Source organism: Podarcis muralis, chromosome 14 (genome assembly GCF_964188315.1).
Source record: "Podarcis muralis chromosome 14, rPodMur119.hap1.1, whole genome shotgun sequence".
Classification (NCBI taxonomy): Eukaryota; Metazoa; Chordata; class Lepidosauria; order Squamata; family Lacertidae; genus Podarcis; species Podarcis muralis.
Genome location: NC_135668.1, coordinates 37,425,784 through 37,446,419, shown reverse-complemented (window position 1 = coordinate 37,446,419; position 20,636 = coordinate 37,425,784). Strand labels below are relative to the sequence as shown.

General features: G+C 45.1%; 1 protein-coding gene across 4 annotated transcripts in view; it reads left to right on the top strand.

Moving 5' to 3' along the window:
• The first annotated feature begins 111 nt into the window (after positions 1 to 111).
• Positions 112 to 20,636, top strand: part of DNAAF8 (dynein axonemal assembly factor 8) — a 91,895-nt gene continuing 71,370 nt past the window's right edge. For all 4 annotated transcript variants that reach the window (XM_077918421.1, XM_077918420.1, XM_077918419.1 and 1 more), the window contains exons 1-9: positions 112 to 439; positions 1,843 to 2,019; positions 2,531 to 2,647; positions 3,495 to 3,998; positions 9,045 to 9,147; positions 11,135 to 11,276; positions 11,707 to 11,853; positions 15,874 to 15,975; positions 19,453 to 19,788. In XM_077918421.1, the coding sequence (XP_077774547.1) occupies positions 1,891 to 2,019; positions 2,531 to 2,647; positions 3,495 to 3,998; positions 9,045 to 9,147; positions 11,135 to 11,276; positions 11,707 to 11,853; positions 15,874 to 15,975; positions 19,453 to 19,788 (1,580 nt within the window). In that variant the 5' untranslated portion in view covers positions 112 to 439; positions 1,843 to 1,890. The remainder of the gene's footprint in view (positions 440 to 1,842; positions 2,020 to 2,530; positions 2,648 to 3,494; positions 3,999 to 9,044; positions 9,148 to 11,134; positions 11,277 to 11,706; positions 11,854 to 15,873; positions 15,976 to 19,452; positions 19,789 to 20,636) is intronic.

Here is a 20,636-nt window from a genome sequence, read left to right as displayed (position 1 = left end):
CACCACGTGATCATCACCCGCCTCCTGCTGGAAGCGGCGAGATTGCTCAGCCAGCCAATGAAAAGCTAAGACTGTCGCGCTCCCCACCCGCAATACTCCTTCGCCGCGCCTTCCGAGCGGATCAACCAATACAGGGATAGGTCCTGGCAGGGCAAAGAAAACGGAAAAAGCAACGAGCGGAACGGAAAGGAATGATAGGAATGAGCTGGACACCGCTGTTTGTGGTTTCTTCATATTCTTATTGCATATTTTTTGTTGCGATAAGTTTCAAAGAGAGGCAGTATTGGCTAAGCCCCAAAAATGTTAGTTTATATTAGCCTGTCAGGACTCCATAATGGGCGGGGAATCAGGGGCGGGGCGAACAACCGGGAAGCCCACGCCGTTTGAATAGAGACGTGTGGTGACGGCGGGCAGAAGGGACGTTCATGACAGCTATCGGGTAGGTCGCTTGCGAGGGACTGAGATACAATGAAAGGCGGTGGGGAAATGTCTTGGTGGTTTGTCCGCAACCGGGATGCGGGGCAGGGAAGTCGCCCGGTAGCTCGCGAGCGAAGATCGGCGTCCGGTTGCTATGGGAACGGAAAAAGCGGTACCCGCCGCTCTGCGGGGCGTGGCCAAGCGATGCAACGTCGCCATGGTTACCAGTCTCCATCTTGCCTCTCCACCAATCCCATGCATTGTTTTTCTGCTGTCAGTTTCATCGCGCGCTCGTCAAACTTTTCATTTTTAAACTGAAAATATAAAATTATACAAATATTAAGGAAAGAAATCCTCAGTCCTGTTAAGAAGAAATCCTCCTCAATTTCAGTGGGACTAACTCCCAGGTAAGGCTGCAGTCCTAAACCCACTTTCCTAAACCCACAGAATTCACCGTGACTTACTTCTGTGTAGACATGGTTAGGACTGCCAATATGCGCAAATATTTTTCAGGAGGTAAAAAGTAGAAAAGGAAAATATATGTTCCTCTGACAGCAGTAACACAAACATTTAAATAAATATTATGTACAGCATCATCCATGCTTACCAAAAATAGATATTCCTGGCCTAAATATTTAGCAATGCTATATGCAAGATTTTCTCCCTTGGCTTAATTCTGTTCTGCAAACATAAAAAAGGCATCAAATGTGCCACAAATGTTTAGTGGGCATTCCTTTTGCCTTCCAATAAATTTCAATTTATAATGTATGTATTTGTTTATTTAATTAATATACATCTTGCCTTGCCTTTTTTCAGGCAACATATCTCCAAGGCAGCTTATGATCGTAATAATAAACTATTGTGTGTTTTATTTTAAGTATAAATATATAAGTAGGTGGAGCTGCAACAACTGCTTTTTCAAGGTTCCATAAAGGCCATATAGGGCAGCCATGCTGGCTGATGCGAATTGTAGTCCAAAACATTTCGAACGCATTACCAGGTCAGTAAAGGTTAACACAAGGAGATAGCCTCATGATTTCGTCCCTGCGACTGGATCACCTCCTGTTTTGTAATTAATGGCTGTTTAGGTGGTACAGTCCAAACAACAGACTACATCACTATGCTGTGGTGCTAGCCCAGAATACCAGTATTTCATCATTCCTAACAATTGTTCATGCTTGCTGGGGCCAATGGGAGTTGTACTTTAGCAACATCTGGAGGGCCAGAGGTTCCCCACACCTGTTGTAGACCAAGGTGGGAAACCTCTGGCCCTCTGGATGTTGTCCCCCATCCACCCTAGCCAGTGTGAACAATTGTTAGGGGTGATGGAAGTTGTAGTTCAGTAACATCTGGAGGGCCACACGATCTCCATCCTTGATGTAGACATTCCTACCCTGTGTTTATTCTACTCTGCTCTTTCTTTAGCACCAGCATCTGAAATTCAGCTGAGTAGGTCACATAGGATCACTTCAAATGGCATCAGAGGATCAAAACAAGGAAAAAGAGGGGGCCCCTAACCTTCCGACAGCTCCTTTCCAATGGGGAGCCTTCCTGTCTGCAGTGAAAGATCAGATTCCTTCAATGGATTCTGACACCTTAGGGGTAAGTGCTATTCCCCATTTTCTGTTCTTTCAATCTCAAACCATCTGTATTAGCCATCCAAGATACAAATACTAGCAAAATTTGCAGGAAGACAGTCTTCAGCTCAAAATGTCTTGCCTACATAGAGTCAAAATTTAAGGAGTTGATTTTATAAACCCTGAAAAAAAAACTTTTTTGCCCATGACATGTTGTGGTAATTTGAATTGTATCTTGATAATTGTGGGGTTTTTTTTACATACACATAATGAATCTCATTGTTAATCCTATGGAGCTCACTGCAGTATTTATCATGAACTTTGTTCAGTTCCATTGTATTATTTCATATTTTCAGTCGCATAAAATTTGACATTATTTACTTCCAGGAAAGTGTGCTTGAAGTTCACAACTTTATGTAGTGCAGCTAGTGTGAGATGCCCAGCAGTGAGTGTAGTTGAGCATCCACACTTACTTCCTTTCCCAGCTTTTCTGCCTTGGAATGAATGTCACCCAGTTTCTTTTCTCTGTTTGATAGTCTGACTGCAATGAAGATGATGGGGAGCTTTTCATCTTCCAGCGTGATCAATCCAACCTGGTTCCTGACTTCTCGGAGGAACTAGAAGACCTTCCTCCAGAAGAAGCACATTTGCAGGTCATTGGTCCTACCTAACATCACTGGGTTCCAGTAGGGTAATGCCTGTATTAAGACGAACAATATTCATTTGTCTATTTCATTTATGAATTACTCCCCATGAGACATCCTGAAATGATTTACGGTATAGAACATATATAAAACAGTTGCAAGTATAGTTACAAGTATTGCATTAATAAAAACTTTTGTTTTTTAACAAAATACACAAATATGAAAACATCAGCAGCTCATACATAAAATCAATTCAAATCCAAAAGAGACACCTTCTGGGATAAAGAAGGCATAAAGGCACCAGTCACAAAGCTCTTATATAATGACAAGCGTGAAAGGAACTGAGAGGTGGAGTTGGTCTCTCAGCAAAGCTGATGAGGTGGACCCTTCTTCGCATCACTTCCTCTGCTGTAGCCATCTGAAATGGCAGCTAAAAATGACTGTGTGTGTGTGTGTGTGTGTGTGTGTATACACAGGAAGCTGGTCTCTCAGCAGTCTCTACCACAATGACAAACAGGACCATAGAAAGCTACCTTATACAGAGACAGATGGTTGGTTTATCTAACTGACTATTACCAGTAGGGAAGAGTTGCCCAATATTTCTCTCCTAGCCTTACTTGGAGATGCTGGGGATTGAGTCTGGACCTTCTTCATGCAAGGCAGATGCTCTACCACTGAGCTACATTTTTCTGGTTTTTAATGGTTATCATTGGCGGGACCCAACAAGTAATTCTCACAAGCCACCATGTTTGAATTCACAAGTTGCTCATTCAGTCTTTATAATTTTGAATACCTGTTCTTCACATACTTAGTATTGTTTACCAAGATGTAACTGGTATCTTTCTTGCACTTTTAGAAAACATTTGAGTTTATGAGACATCCAAGAGAGACCTGGAATGAAGATGGAGAAGATTCCGCTTTTCAGAAAGACAAGAGTCCTAGGAGACATGTGTTACTAGAAAGGGACGGATTTGGTCTTGTGACTGAAGAAAAGTCAAAGCAAGAGGCCATTGCTCCTTCAGTGTCCTCTATAAATGAGAATAAACCAGGAGAGGGAATCTCAGGGGTCCCCAGAGACCAAGAACGAGATATCAGGGAAAATAAGGGGAGACTTAGCTCTTCACCTGATACGTTACCATCTGTGGAAGTGTCACCTTTTTTGATGCTAAACACCAGTGAAAAAGAACGGAGGAAACTAATAGAAACTAAAATTCTCTCCAAGGCGACATTGGGACCCCCTTCTGGAGAACTAGGTCATCCCCAACCAAAAAACAATAACAACAATTTAGAAATTGCAGAACAGGAGCCAGGAGCTATTTCAGCTGAACACCCCCGAGAGCTGATGCTGTTTGCCTTCAAGGTACACATAATAATATGGGTCTCTATTCTTCTTCAGAACAGCCTCTCTGTATTCTCTGTTCTTTGTTGTCTGTGGAAGTTGAAGGTCTAAGCATGCAGAATATTATCTGATCTTCTTAGGCTGAATGTTAATTTTACTGGTAGATAAAGGGTAGGAATTCACATTTGTTTTTAAGAGAGCTCAAGGTGGTACGAGAGACTCATTTTTGTGAGCACACTCATCACATTATTGTTTTTCTATTAAAGGGGTCCTTCAAGTCTTTCTAGTGTGTCTATTGGGACAGAAAAAAATGCTCAGTACAGGTGACAGTGACTGCCATGTTGGCTGTTTGGCTAAGGATGTCAGAGAATCCCAATGGAACCAGACATGGGAGTGGAAATTGTCACTGTTTGCTTATTTGTCCCATGTACAGAAATCAATATTATCCACTGTTGTTGTTTTCCAGTCTGCAAATGATATTTAATTGATATCTCCCCACAACCATCACCATTTGCATTGTGTCTGCTTTGTATTGAAATGAATGGTGTGGAATAATGTAATTAATTATGTCAAATTGCACTACAATGGAGAGCAAGCCAAACAACATAGTTTTCATTCGAAGCAGAAATGCAGCAGAACGGTAACAGTGTTGCATGTGATGAACACGGGTCAGAATGGAAATCAATACCTTCTCACAATCCTAGCTGTGGCTTAATCCCTTCCAAAGTCCATCAGCTCTGGCCAACTGACAAGGCCAGTACCAAGAGTAGGGATGCACAGCTCAATCTATTGGTCAATTTCAGATGTCCTCGTTCTTAAATCCATTCCATCCTATTTCTGTATTAATCTGTGATCATTAATTTTTTTATCCACACAGATATTTTTAAATTTAAGTACATATTTCAATACATGTTTTACGGCAAAATTGTATTCAAATATGTATTGCATATTATTGTTTGCATTTGTAAATGCATTTTATCCTGAGATGGACATTTAAACATATTTTGGTGGTTCTGAGGAGAGCAAAATCTGGAGATCTGTGAAATCTGAACGGTAATTAGGTTCTGATACGCTCATTACTTTGAGGGTTGCAAGGGAGGTCTGCAAATGGAATTAAATTCCTCAAGCATCCCTAACCAAGAGCAGACACTAAAGTATGGTAGCCTGATTACGATGCTGGTGTTACCAACTGCAAATCTGATGTGACAGTGTCAGAAGGAAACATTGGAGGAGTTAATTTATTTTAGTCCCCTAAAAAGAAAGCAACTAATAAAACCATGTCACAGAGACGATCCCCTAGCCCTGCTATGCGAGTCTGGCAACAAGCTACTTCTCTTGTGTAAAAGGGGTTATTCTTGCAGAGAGTGCAAAGTTAGCCTGCTTCTTGAATCACCTTCAGCTATCTGCAGGGGGGCGGGGAATGACCTATCCCTGGCCCAAAGGTGCTGTGTTGGCCACTTGTAGGCTACTTACTATGAGGTTTTTGTAGTGTTCTTTTTCTTCTAAAACCCAACCTAGGAAGGTCATAGTTTTGGAACTGCTGCATTATACATGCCTTACGCAGGGGCTCTGTGCTTAATGTTTTTATCACACACCCTCCCCCCCAGACAGTCTAATTTCTCTCATAAGACTTCCTCTTGAGATTTCATACGCTGAAGAAATAAATCTTAAGTGATTTGTTCTGATTATTTTTTTAAAAAAAACCATTGTACGTATTTTATGCCGGCCGTGAAAGCGGCAAGATTTCTGCCACCGCTGGAAGTCTGATTTAGCCACCTTCTTGGATTGCTTCATTCATTTCACCAGACAAGGAGTGCCATTATCAAATGCTTCCCTGCCAATAAAGCCCCAACCCTGTGCCAGTAAAAGAAAACCCAACCACATTAGGGAGAAAGGATCTAGCCCTACCTGCTCCTTGTTATACTAGTTTTCCAGATAGTGGTGCGTCCATCCTGTTACCTCAGGAGTCCCCCCACTTCGTGCCACTGTATTCGTAGCTATTGCCTTGGAAAGGGGAACCGTTGGCCCTCCAGAAGTTGATGGACTCAGGCACTCATCATTCCCAGCCAGCATAGCCCATGGGAGCTGGAATCCAACAGCATCTGAAAGGCCACTGATGCCCCCATCTACTCTAGCCCTAGCAAATCTATGGCTGAAGTGATATTTGAACTGGGGAGCATCCGTCTCAGAGCTCATAAACTTAGCCACTGTACTGATGTATTTCAGCATTTGACAGTGTTCCCCAACCTAGTTTCCTCCATATGTTTTGGACCACATCTCCCATCATCCCTGCCCATTGGGCCTGCTGTCAGGAGCAGTTGGAAGAACACCAGATTGGGGAAGGCTGCCATATGCAATAACTGTGTAATTGGATTTCACGGTTGGGAAACCTTAGGCCAAGGGGCCAAATGCAGCCCCTCAGGCCACACCCCTCTGAGCCATGCTCCTTACCAATTCTGCTTCATACTGGACTTTGATAATGACACTGGCTTGTCTGAATGGAGGATCAAGAGGGTTGTGTGACTGTGTTTAGAAACTAGTCTACTGTACAGAGGTAAAGCTTACATCCATTGTTCTCCCCACTTTTGCCTCTGACCCTTCACCATTGGCATGTGGCCCCTAGATGGTTGCCCAGGAGAGAATGTGGCCCTTGGGCTGAAAAGATTTTGCCCACCCTTACTTCTGAGTAAACATATAGGATTGCACTAGCTGTATTTGTTCATCTCCTCTGACAAAGTTCTGGGATCCAATGCGGTTTCTGTTGTCCTACTTTCTCCATCTCCTACTCTCTCCCAGGAGAGACAACGCTTGTTTCAGCCAGTAAATCTTTCTCGTCTTTGCCAAACCACGGTTAGTTAGCTCCAGTCTTACATTACAAATTAAATCGAAGGATCTGGTGACTGCCAAAAGCAAAATCTGCCCTGTTAGAGAAGCGCTAATCAGAGCTCCTTCACTCCTTTGAGGTTTATCATCCAGGAAACAGTGAAGAGAGCTCTTTTGAGATGGCGTGACAGACAAAGGGGATTATTACAATGGAAACTGCATTAGCTTTCAGCACTGAGACTGTTTGGATCAGAATGAAAGGATTGAATTTACATGTTTGTTGTAACTGTGATGCTAGTGAGTTGTAATTGGCAGTCTTGTGTCGTCTTCAGAATGATATAGCAAATGCTATTATGGTCTGCCCTGAAACTGTCAGATTATAACAGAGATCCACAGCTCTAGTGTGGGGAAAAATAACAGCAACAACATCACACTCGTAAGAGTTCATATTATGAAAAACATGCTGTTCCTATTACCTTTTTCCACATGTGATTTGAGAACAAATATACAGAAACATAGCTGACGCCCCGTTGAGCAGCCTGGCAGCCTAGTTCAGATGAATAGGGCTTTATCTTTTCCGCAGGACAATCAGAAAGTGCCTTTTTCTTCTGTTTTAAAAGTTACAATACAAAAATGCAATTGAATCAGCCATAACACTGCTCATTGCTTTAGAGAAGAGCTGGAACCATGTTTAGATTCCGGCTTCAGATTGTCTATTACGAAAGAGCAATGATTAACTCTCAGCTGCCATAAATGGCACTTTCAGTTTAACAGTTGTCTGCAGTTAAGCCTGGCAGGGGAATCAGCCATCTAAAGGGAGCAGGTAGGCAGGTTTCAGATCCTGGGTTATCTGGGAACCTGGGTTACTTAGTCCTAAGTACAATTAACACCACCACCAATGTAACAATTAAATGCAGTTGAATCCTCTAGGGACAATTTATCCTCCAAAGTAGGGGATGGGAGAAAGAGTGTGTAGTCCATCAGTCCATTCCCTCTTTGCTTAACTACGATTCAACAATTGGCAGTGCTGTTGTCGGTAGGGATAGGGGAGAAATTCAGTTTGTGTTCAGAGGTGAACTTGTGAAATTCATGTTGGTTCAAGGAAAAAATTACACATAGAAAGGAGAATTCCTGGATGCCAAGACAGTGGCAGAGCTTCAGGCTGCGGCACCAGGGGCGGAGAGCAGGTGGGGGCAGGGCTGGCAGGCATCCCGGGGGTGTGATGCGCTGCCCGCAGGGGCGTGGCATGCGTTCTGGGGGCGTGGTGCACTGCCCGCAGGGGTGTGGTGCGCTGGGGCACCCAGTGCGGGCGGGGGGGCAGCCGCGATGGAACCTCACCGGGATCACACTGATGGGGGTGGTGTGCTCCCCCTGCCCCTCTCTTCCTCTGCTAGTGTGCCAAGATTCAAGTTTGGGGCCACTACTCTTTGGTGAAGGAACCCCAGCAGAGATTTTAAACCTGCAACAAATTCAGGCTTGGAAATGTAGGCTATTAGACCTTATAATATGCCCTTCCAAGTGATTTGCAAAATAGTCCCCTCTTCTCCCAGCATAGGGAAAGACCACACCTTTAGTAAGTTAAAAATTATTTATTCAGAAGGAATGCTTTTCCATAGAGCATTCAGAAAAAGTTATACAGGTGGTAAAATGTAGCTTAGTTATAGAGTGGTGAAAGTTTCTAAATGAGTGGTATAGGAACTCAAGAGTGGTTTGTGAGAGCCATGCAATCTGAGCTGGAGCAACCTGGAGCATTTATACACCGAGTAGCCTGGGGGAGAACAATAGGTCTGAATACCTAGTTCCTCCCAGAGTGAGGGGAAGTGAACATAGCTAAGCCTGGCAGAACAACATACTCTATGGTTTTAAGCCCTTCATGTGTTAATTAGATCTAATCATGTTAGTTACAGGCGGCTGATTATCTCACAATTCACACCCTCCCAAATAATACACAAATGGAACCACAGCCATCCTTTGAAATAATAACTTTTCCAAATTTTGCAGTGCAATTCTCCAGCCAATCAAAGTGTATGAAAATGAATATACTGGTATAAAGTGTGCATTGAACTGCGTCACTGAAAATAACAAAAATGTATTATATTAAGGGAAATTGCTTGCAAAGATGTGTGTATACATGAGAATTGCACTCAAGAATGTATTATTAGAAGAAATTAGGATAAAGCTAACAGCCTTTTAAACTTTAACTTTACAGTGGCCCTATTCAACTGCAAACTGTTCTCCTTTCAGGACATTGAGAAGTGGAATCTAGACAAGGTACTACAGGACCTGGAGCAGCAAAGTGGCGATAGAAATTGTACAGTGGAAGCTGCTTTTTCTTCAGCGAACCATGGTGAATGTGCATCCATGAGAGCTGAAGTCAGATTGCAAAATTGAGTTCAAAAGTCATGCCAGATTTGAGTCCTATCCTCTCCAGTTTCCTGGCCTGTGGGCCAGATCCTTATTTCTCCACTCTGCCAGACTAAATCTGTAGATGGGCAGTGGGAATGTGCCTTGTTCCAGCAAAGGAACAATCAGGAGGTCACTTTAAGCTCCTGATGGCTTGCCGGGCCAAGTTTGGTCAGCAGGCTAGAGGCTTTTTACCCCGTTGTGCAGGTTTACTCAGAAACAAGTCCCATTGTTTTAATGAAATCACTTCCAGGGAACTATACCAGGGATTGCAGCCTGTCTACAGCAGGGCTAGAGAACCTCTGTTCTGTCCATGGCCACATTCCCTGGTGGCGTAATTTCCACCAGTGATGGGTAGAGTCACCATTTTGCATGTGTGCGCTCTCTCTCTCTCTCTCTCTCTCTCTCTCTCTGACATGCCCTTTCTTTCCTCCATTTCTTCCTCCTTGTCCAATGGGCTGCTGAGGAAGGGTCAGATTTTGCTAGAGATCTGACTGGATCAATTTTATAGGGCTTTTGAAGCACGACAGATTTCCCTTATTTTGAATGGTTATGCTCTGGGAAGAACTTAATTGGGTACAGCTCATTATTGGAAAGTTGTTCATTGCACCTGCATTTGGGCACCTCTTAAGATACTATAGTCAAATTTGGCATGGTGATTCCCAAGATCAAGGAGCAGGTTTTTTCCCCTATGTTTGGATACAGTTGGAAGCCAATTGGAATAAAGATGTTAGGCGGAACCTTTCAAAACTGCATTGATGATTTGGTTTCTTAGAATTCTCCATCCATGCTAGCAAAGTTATAAGAGTCCAAAGGGCAAGAGCAGGGGGACAAAATCCTAAAAGACAGATTGTAGTGAAGTGAGGAGCAGGCAAGGATGCAAAAGAACTGGGTCTGAGGAAGAATAGCTTGACAGAGAGCAGTGGAGTGGTGTTGGCTACCTGGCTTGACAGCATCATATTGAAGATTGGGGTTTGACCTGTCTAATAATAATAATAATAATAATAATAATAATAATAATAATAATAATAATTTGTTATTGCTACCCCACCCATCTGGATGGGTTTCCCCAGCCACTCTGGGTGGCTTCCAACAAAAGATTAAAAATACCTTAAAACATCAGTCATTGAAAACTTCCCTAAACAGGAAGCCTTCAGATGTCTTCTAAATGTCATATAGTTGTTTATTTCTTTGACATCTGATGGGAGGGCGTTCCACAGGGCGGGCGCCACCAGCAAGAAGGCCATTTGCCTGGTTCCCTGTAACTTCATGTCTTGTAGTGATGGAACCCCTAGAAGGCCCTCACCACTGGACCTTGAAACGAAGGGGGTGGAGACACACCTTCAGGTATACTTTTATACCTTCAGGACCTTGTATAGCTCCTAGAAAATCTGGGAAGCAGGCACGTGCCCCAGAGGGCTTGGAGTGCCCTGAAAAACCTCAGAAAAAAGTGGCCCACCAACTGACAAAGGCCTCTGCCTCTGCCTCCAAAATGCCCCAGGCCATAGGAGCTACCATCTGTCAGATTGCAGCTTTCCCTTCATCCCCAAAGCCCCTCCAACTTGGGTAATGGATTTATACTGCTTCTGCACACTTGTATCTCCCCATCTACAGCTTGCATTGCTCTTCCCAGCCTTTTGCATTCAGCCAGACTTGAGGTTCTGCCAGAGAACCAACTGATTGCAATAGATTCCAACCTCCCTGTGCATTGCCCCTCGCCCCCCCAGCCAGGCTTTCATGTACACCTCTCTTGGTGGTCTGGCACTTCACTTTTGGGAAGCCTGATTTAATTTCTAGTTTTCTTGAATAACGACATCGCTCACTTTACCATCCCTCCCATTCTTGTCCTTTGGGGAAATCATAACGATGCTAACATTGAAATTCTTTCCGGCAGCTGGACCGAGTGTTTCTCTTCTTTATTTCACCTTCAGAAGCTGTCAGGGCTCAGTCACAAACAAGGCTCATGGGAAAGCTAGAAGAGCTATGCCTCAAGCAGTCAAGGGCATTTTTCTCACACCGCAGGAGGTGCCTTGCCAAGTTTCCCAACTTCAGTGAGTGCCAGGGAGATGGGAGGTAGGTCCTCAAGCCTTTAAGAATTCATTTTTGTACACACGTGGCGTCAATGCTTATGATAAAGACTTCCAACAAAAGAAAGGGTAGTTTCCAGGACTGGGCCAAGGATGTAAGGCTGGTTTAATTGTCATAGCATCTCCTGCCCCCAATAAGACCTCTTAAAATTAAGCATTTTCTTCTTCTTAGCTCTTCAAAGTACTGCAGTTCCTGGCACCCCTTGTGTAGGAGCAATGTCAACTAAACCATTTTGAATTTTTTTGTAGCATAGACATGCCTGTCGTGGACAAAATGCAAGAGGAGATGCTTTCTTTTCTAGAACATTATACAACAGATTTCTTGTTACGTTTAGAAATTCTTTTAACAAAATTTATTTTGTGCCTTACTTTGTGATGGTGGATAATCCACTGACACAATGATTTGTATTCCCAAGAGATGTACCCATCCTGGCATCATGGACGAACGGCCAAAACCTTCCTCCAATTGAACTGCAACATTTTCCAGAGCCGCCAACGGTATATATTGATCTAAGGGACACAACACCTCAGAGGTCTGAGTCCTTGGCTGATGAGCAGCAAAGGTAATTGCCAGCATGTTAACATCTGTGGGATCAGAGGCAGCGAAGAAGCAAACACCACCCTTGTACCCTTTAAGATGTGAGAACTAACATCATCATATGGGATGTTTTAATCCATCCTAGGGCTTAGCAACAACTGAAGGCAGAGGAGCTGCAGTAGCCGCCTCATGAGACTAGTACTGTATTCCGGGAGCACGTAGCTCAATGGCAGGACACAAGCTTAGGAGGTTGAACTGGTGTGGAGAACCTCTGGCTCACAGATTTTGCTAAACTACAGATCTATCATCCTGGCCCTTGACCATGCTTGCTGGCACTGAATGGAGCAGTAGTTCAGCAATATCTGGAGGGCCAGAGGTTCCCCCATGCCTGCTGAAGAAGGTCTCAACTGCAATGGAATCGCTATTGAAAAGGATGAGGTAGAGATGATGGGAAAGACACATTCCTGAGTCCTCTGTGACATCTGGAGTAGATAGGGATGGACAAATCTCAGTTTTTGTTTCTCTCTGCTTTTCCTTTTCCCAGTCTTACATTTAGTTCTCCATGTTTCTGCATTGGTTTGTGATTGATTGATTTCTTTAAAAGTCCTCATGAAAACTCACCAGCATTTTAGTGCAAATTTTGTCCTAGTACACACGTGTTTGTATGCAATTTTGCCTAAAAAGCACATATTTGTAGAACAATTTTCTCTAATATAAGGCATTTTTGTATGTTTTCCCCCCTCACTGATGTGTGCATCTTTGTGCTTTATGCCTTTTTGTGCGCACTGCTTGGCTGGAGAACAGCACTGTGAAATTTTGAAAAGTTTGAATTTTGAAGGATGGTTGCATTTTGGTTTGCATGATGTTTTACAGAGTGCAAATTAGGTAGGTTCACATTTGAATGTGAACCAAATCAAATCTCTCCTATTGTTCCTCCATTGGCCTGACTTGGCTCAAGGCAGCTTCTTAGGTCCTTTTCCAGCTTGGCAGGGCCTCTTTTCCTTCTCATTAGACACATGTCCGATGGAGCCAGACCTTTGATTTCCAGCGGAAGAATTGTGTGGGAAATACCAGGACTGTCAGCAGTAATCAGTATAAATGGTAGGTTAATGAATTAGAGCTATTGTTGGTCAGCTAGCAGGGGCTCATTTTGATCAGTGGGGCTGCAAGTCAAGGGGATATTGAGTTGGTTCTGGCATTTTGTTGGAATGAAAGAGAGAGAGAGAGAGAGAGAGAGAGAGAGAGAGAGAGAGAGAGAAAAGATGGCCTTTTCTTCTGGAGATGAGGAGTAGCTTGTGCATGTTATTGTACACTTTCTTCAGTTTTGCAGAAAGCTACCTATATTGTGAGAGTCTGACGCCATGAAAATGCATTTAAACTGAACTGACTTTATCAAGCAACATCGTTATTTTAACTGGTTGTCAGTCCCGGAAAACACCATTCACAAATCTGGGCTGGAGGCTGGGCTTCTCTCAGCTCTTTGAGGGAAATGGGGATCTCTTAACAACTCACAGCACCCTGAAAAACTACAGTTCTCACAATTCTTGGGGGGGGGGGAGGGAGGGAGCCATAACTGTTTATAGTAGTATTATAGTGTGTTGAATGTATGGTGCAGGTAAGGACAAAGGTTGGTTGTGCTGAAACCATGCACACTTAATTGGGGATTTCCGTACTTTGAGGACTTCCATATAAAAAGGCCCTGTGTCTTGTGCCTGCCAAGTAAATCATCCTTACAAGCAGCCATACAAGTCCAGGTTCTGAAGTAAGTCCTGAGCACTCATAGCACACCTGCTTTGCATGCAGAAGGTCTCAGGTTCAACACCTAGTGTCTACGGCAGATGTGGGGGACCCCCCCCAATGTTGCTGAACTAACTACAACTCCCATCAGCCCCAGCAAGCATGGCCAATGGCCAGGGATGATGGGAGCTGTAGTTCCACAACATCTGATCTTCAGGTAGGGTTGGGAAAGACTCCTGCCTGAAACTCTAGGAAGCTGCTGCCAGTCATTGTAGACAGTACTGACCAAGATGGACCAGTCATCTGTGACTTGGTATATGGCAGCTTGCTGTAAATATATTCTCCCTTTCTGTGAGAGGCCCATGTTTTGCTCATAAAGTTGTATCCACCATAACTCAAGCTTAATAGAGAAATGGTGGGTATTTTTCTCTCTTTAGACAGCCAGTTTTGTTGAATCATCTTGTGCCAGGGCTGGGGAATCTATGACCCTATGTTGTTGGACTCCAACTCTCAGCATTCCCTGGTAATTGGCACTGTTTAGTGGGTTTGATGGGAGTTCATACCCATCAACATCTGGAAGGCCACAGCTTCCCCATCCCTGTCTTATGTCCGCATACTGCGGTTCTGTTGATCTTTGTATTTAATATGGCAATATGAATTCAATTCAGATTCCCCTGTCACACTCCATCTCATGACCAAGGCTGATTTTAAGAAACACACAAACTGGAAAACCAGTTTTTATTGTCTCTGAAATAGCAGGATTGGTTCTTAAATGCACTAGTGCTGGATGATGCCTCTCTGTGAATTCTGGGAACGCAGTACTGAACCATTCTGACAGAGGATCTCAGGGGAGCTGCTGATTTGTTTTCTCCTTGAGATTGAAGGATTCCCAGCACCAGAATAGTAAAGGGAGATATAAAAGGCCCAAGGGCAATATTAATCAAGAGTTAGGAGGAGCTTACTGTAGACCATGGGCAAACTGGCTTAATTACATTGCCTGTTATCATAAGCCATAAATATAAAGTAGTCATTCATGCAATTGCCTGTAACATTCTGTGGGTAAAAATAAAATAAAATTGCAAGGCAGCTCTTCTAACTATTAAAAAACTGAGTTCTGAGCATGAAAGGGAACACAATATTCCTTTGTAGTTCCGACTACATCAGATTGTGCGGAAAAACCCTTTTAGAGGTATGCGGAAGCAATGCTGTTCACTTCATTATGTGTGCTGTTTTCAGAAGTGAGTTTTAAGTACATCAAGTCCAAAAGTGGCCCTTCAGACTTCTCTGTCCAGCCCTCAGGACACATTCCAGGCCACAACCCCTTGCCCCAGGCCATTTCTGAAACTGGACGTACTTCACCCTTCCTCAAGTGCTTCTGCCTTCCTGTAATGTGTCCTTGAGCTGCAGTACTGCTTCTTGCATATCTAGATGGATGATCAAGAGGTGTGTGTGTGTGTGTGTGTGTGTGTGTGTGTGTGTAGGGGTAAAAGAAACCCATGGCATTTGTGTGGCTGGAATGCAACCTTCCACATAAAGGCAAGGGTTACAAGAGTGTTGTTCTCCTCACTTTTGCCTCTGGCTTAATCCATCATTGACATGTGGCCCCCCAGGAGTTTGCCCACAAGGGAATGGGGCCCTCAGTCTAAAGAAGGCTTCTCCACCAGTGATCAGTGGCCTATGCTAAATAGCAAAACAACAACAACAAACCTATGGTTACGTGAAACATACTCAATAAACACACAAGACGTAACCGGCTGTACTTTTGAACCAATAAGGTATACTATTCATTGTATCAAATTGTAGATTTCAACAGAAGTCTCATAAAGTTCAATGGGGAAAACCAGAAGACCCAGTGGATCAGTTCTTTCTCTAGTCAGTTCATGCATAAGGTCCATACATGTATAAGCGTCTATTCCACCTTTCTGTTTATTATAGAGTCCAATAATCCACATGAAGGGTTGTTACTGTTCCACAGAATCCTTTCACAGAGTCTAAGACAAGGATTTCTGGAATATTTGCCTTGTTTCGCCATCCTAGGCTTCATCAGGCATATGTAATATTACAGGATGGTGGATTTTATAGCATAGTAGTGGTTGCCTTCCCCTGTCTTCCCACTGAGCAACACCCCCCCCCCCATGTCTCCTGGATATCTGCTGCAGAAACGCCTCTTCAACTCCCAGTTTGCATTGAACTTGTTACCAACAATATCTGGTGGCATGAACGCTCTGATCCAGTCTTTGGGTATTGTGATAGAGAACGGGAGCAATCAGTAATGAAGCATTAATGGGATTTCTCGTTCACTTTGTAGCTCCAGCGGCAGCTCCACAGATGAGGAGGAGGAGGAGGAAATGGAAGTGACAGACCGAGAGAAAGTGGAAGAGGGGATGAAAGAGTTTCCCCAGCCATCACGGTACAGAATAAAGACATCCCACATTTCCATGAACTGCTAACGTGACAAGAATTAGATGCCTTTCCAGAGCCAGGCCTCTCCTGCAGTCACAAGGAAGACCAACTGACACAGAGCTTTACAAGCGTTGCTAAATTGGCTTTTAAAAATTGAACACTAAGGGCCTTTTCACAGATTATCTGGCACCAAACCCAGGTTTGCCAACTGCATTGCAGCTGATTTGGGCTCTTTTGTGAGTGTTCCTCTATGAAACAGGTTTCCTATCCTGCCCTTCCTCCTGAAGGAGCCCAGGGTGGCAAACACATCAATAATGGAAAATATTTTTAAAAGCATTCTAAAAATGGTGGAAAACATTCTCTCAAGCAGTGATCTCAGGGTTGCCAGGAACAGTGTGTTTTGGAGGAGTGCCTTGAGGGAACTGTGTCTTTCATCCATCAGAGGCCTGGGTAAATAGGAGTGTTTTTAAATTCCTCCTTGAAGTCACTAATGAGGTTGACAGATGCGCTTCACTAGGGAAGGCATTCCACAAATGAGGAACTGCCACAGGTCAACAGCAACTGGGCAGAGTGTCTTAAGGTATGCTCCTAAAAGTGTTGCTGGCCCCGAGAAGCTCATGAATCTGAATTCTGTGCGTTCTCTCTCTCTCACGAGATCATAGCAGACGCACAGCCCTTCAGCTGTATTACAGTGGGATTGCTTCCTTTCGTAATGAACTTGTGTGATCACGGCTGAGAGAAATAGAGCCAAAACATACAAACCTGCCCTACGATGAGTGAGCATGCTCAGTAGCTACAGAATGTGGGCATCTCTTGGAAAAGAAGGCTGGGGGTGGATGGGAGCAGAATATCTTCTTTCATCCCCTTACAGCTTATAATATCCTAGGGGAGGGCATGCTGGTCAGCTGGAAACTTGAACAGCAGCATTCCTGTTAGACGGTGAGGATAGACTGCAACATTTTGTTTCAGCTCCCAGGTCTTCATTACCCTGCTTGACATCTTGCACTGATTTGCATAATAATAATAATAATAATAATAATAATAATAATAATACAGTGGTGCCTCGCAAGACGAAATTAATTCGTTCCGCAAGTCTCTTCGTCTTGCGAGTTTTTCGTCTTGCGATGCACGGTTTCCCATAGGAATGCATTGAAAATCAATTAATGCGTTCCTAGGGAAACCGCCTTCAGACCAGGTCCGGGGACAGTCTGTCCCCCGACCTCTTCTGAAGGCTGGGGGGGGGGGGGACAAGGGCTTTTCTTCCCACCCCCAGCATTTTAAAAAACCCCGGGACAGCGGAGGACGTCTCCGCTGTCCGGGGCGATCTTAAAATGCTGACGGGCGGCATTTTAAAATCGCCCGGGACAGCGGAGGACTTCTCCGCTGTCCGGGGCGATTTAAAAGCCCCTGGGAAGGCAGGCAGGGGGGACAAAGATTTTCGCCCCCGCCAGCCTTCAGAAGAGGTCCTGGACCTCTTCTGAAGGCTGGCGGGGGCGAAAGTCTTTGCTCCCCCTGCCTGCCTTCAAAAGCTGACCGGCCCAGGCTTCGCGGACCTCTCCGCAAGCAGCGGCAGCACTGCCGCTGCTTGCGGACAGGTGCCAGCATGCCGAAGCCTGGGCGCGCCGAGATCAGCGCACCCAGGCTTCCCGCCCCGCCGCCCGGGATCGGGGCATCGTCCCGATGGCGGGCGGCGGGGGAGGCATTCCTGCCCCACCGCCCGGATTCGGGGCATCGTCCCGATGGTGGGCGGCGGCGGAGGCGTCCCCCGCCCCGCCGCCCAGGATCGGGGCATCGTCCCGATGGCGGGCGGTGGGGGGAGGCATTCCCCCCCCCGCCGCCCGGGATCGGGGCATCGTCCCGATGGCGGGCGGCGGGGGGAGGCGTTCCCGCCCCGCCGCCCGGGATCGGGGCATCGTCCCGATGGCGGGCGGCGGCGGAGGCGTTCCCCCCGCCGCCGCCCGGGATCGGGGCATCGTCCCGATGGTGGGCGGAGGCGGAGGCGTTCCCCCCCCCGCCGCCCGGCATCGGGGCATCGTCCCAATGGCGGGCGGCGGCGGAGGTGTTCCCCCCCCCGCCCGGCATCGGGGCATCGTTCCGAAGCCCGGCGGCGGCGGGAGGAGGTGTCCCCGCCCCGCCGCCAGGCTTCGGAGGAGGTCCAAGGACAGCGGGGAAGACGCGCTGCGCTTCCCCGCTGTCCCGGAGATTTCCCTATGGGCTGTCGTCTTGCGAAGCAAGCCCATAGGGAAATTCGTTTTGCGAAGCGCCTCCAAAACGGAAAACCCTTTCGTCTAGCGGGTTTTCCGTCTTGCGAGGCGTTCGTCTTGCGGGGCACCACTGTACTGTACTCCACTTACATACCCAAATGGCTTCTAAGTGGTTTGCAAGTATTATTATTATTATTATTATTATTATTATTATTATTATTATTATTATTTCAATGTCTATACCACCCTTTATCAAAAGAACCCAGGGAGGCGTACAGCATTAGGAACACATTTTATTCTTGCATTGCAGGGGCTTGAACTAGGTGATGGTCCCTTCCAACCCCACAATTCCATGATTCTACAGTTCATAATGATCAAAACATTATGATCAAAACATAATACAAAGCATAATGATAGACAGATAAAATAATCATAATAACTGTCCCCTCACTTTTAACTGGCCATAGATTCTTTAATGGCCAAAGGTAAAGAGAAATGTTTTTGCCTGGCACCTAAAGGCATGCAATAATGGTCCTTTCTGGGAAGAGCATTCCACAGAAAGGGAGCTACCGTAGAAAAGGCTCCTTCTTGTGTTGCCACCCTCCGAACTCTCAGGGAGAGGGGACATAAAGAAGGACCTCAGAGGACAAGTGCAGGGTCCAGATCATTTTCTATGGGGAGAGGCAGTCCTTAAGGTATTGAGGTCCTGAGCCATGGAAGGCTTCATAGGTCAACACCAGCACTTTGAATTGGGCCTGGAAACTCATTGCCAGCCAGTGCAGTGTTTGGTGTTACATGCTCAGAACATCTTGTTTTGGTGAGCAAGAAATCAATTTTAAAACCCAGACATAATTTAAATACAAAATAAAGCAATTCCACGAGAACATTAAAAACATCCAGAATTAAAAATTATTATTATTATTATTTTGCAAAAGCCTGTTTAAAATCATGACAATTAAAGCAATTCAAAGAACAATTGGGTCAGGCAGTTCAGGTTCAGAAAGTTGCCTGAACAAGTGCATCTTCAAAAGCTGGTGGGATGCCAATAGGGAGAGTATTTCAACAGAGAGGGCATTCTATAATGCTCCTGCTACCAGTGCTGGAGCCCTCCTCTGTGTTTCCACAAGCTAATAATGACCAGGCTGGGTAACTGGGTTCAATTTGCTGATCTTAATGCCCTGACCAGGCAGTGAGGCAGAAAACGGTTCAAACCAACTCCCACGGAGTTAGGATCTTTTAGGTAAGGCTTGACTGAGCAGCTCTTTTGCTTTCATTCACAGCAAGGGTTGCACTGCGAAAAGCTTTCTGCTGCAGCAACTCCGTTACTTTCGCAAGACATCTCAGTCTTCACCTGTTGCCCAGGACAAGGAAAAGTGCCAGAATCTCAAGAGCTCAGAAGAAAATGACCAGCTGGGAGTCAGGAGAAGACAGAGCCTAAAACTGAGGAGACCCACCTCCACGGAGCCAGAGAATTCAAAATCTAGTGCAAGAAGCTTCCCTGCTCTGGATCTTAACAGTGTGGCGAGGAGCTCAAGAGAGCTCAAGGAAGAACCCAAGAAAGGGTCAAACAGAGAGACACCTCGAGACTCTGCAGACAAAGACACAGGATACCCAAGGTAGCCAGGAATATTCTTTAGATATTAACTGTATTTACAGTATAGCTCGCCTTCCCTTCAAGGAAATTAGATTGGCCTACATGACTCCTTAGGGATGTGGGTGGCACTGTGGGTTAAACCACAGAGCCTAGGACTTGCTGATCAGAAGGTTGGCGGTTTGAATCCCCGCGATGGGGTAAGCTCCCGTTGCTTGGTCCCTGCTCCTGCCAACCTAGCAGTTCGAAAGCACATCAAAGTGCAAGTAGATAAATAGGTACCACTCCGGCGGGAAGGTAAACGGCGTTTCTGTGCGCTGCTCTGGTTCACCAGAAGCAGCTTAGTCATGCTGGCCACATGACCCGGAAGCTGTACGCCGGCTCCCTCGGCCAATAAAGCGAGATGAGCACCGCAACCCCAAAGTCGGCCACGACTGGACCTAATGGTCAGGGGTCCCTTTACCTTTACATGCCTGCTTATTCCCCACAACGACCCTGTGAGGTAGATTAGCCTGAAAGAGAGTGAATGCCTAAGGTCACCCAGTTAGCTTCATGACTGAGTTGAGGTTTGAACCTGGGCCTTTTCACCCTGGGCCTGCTCCTTTTATTATACAAATAAAAATTGTATAAACACAAAAACCATGTTGACATCATAATACAACTGACAAAACCCCCCAAAGTTAACCACTGTTTTCTCACACACTAAAAATCTTCAACAAAATAGCCTCACTTTTAGTCAATGAAAAAGAATACAAAATTAAATATTGTTTTAACCCTTTAAAGGTTATTTACAACTATAAATTCAATCTGGCTTCAAAGCACTCCCAACAACCACCCTGTGATCTTAGGATGGGTAGTATATAAATTTAATAA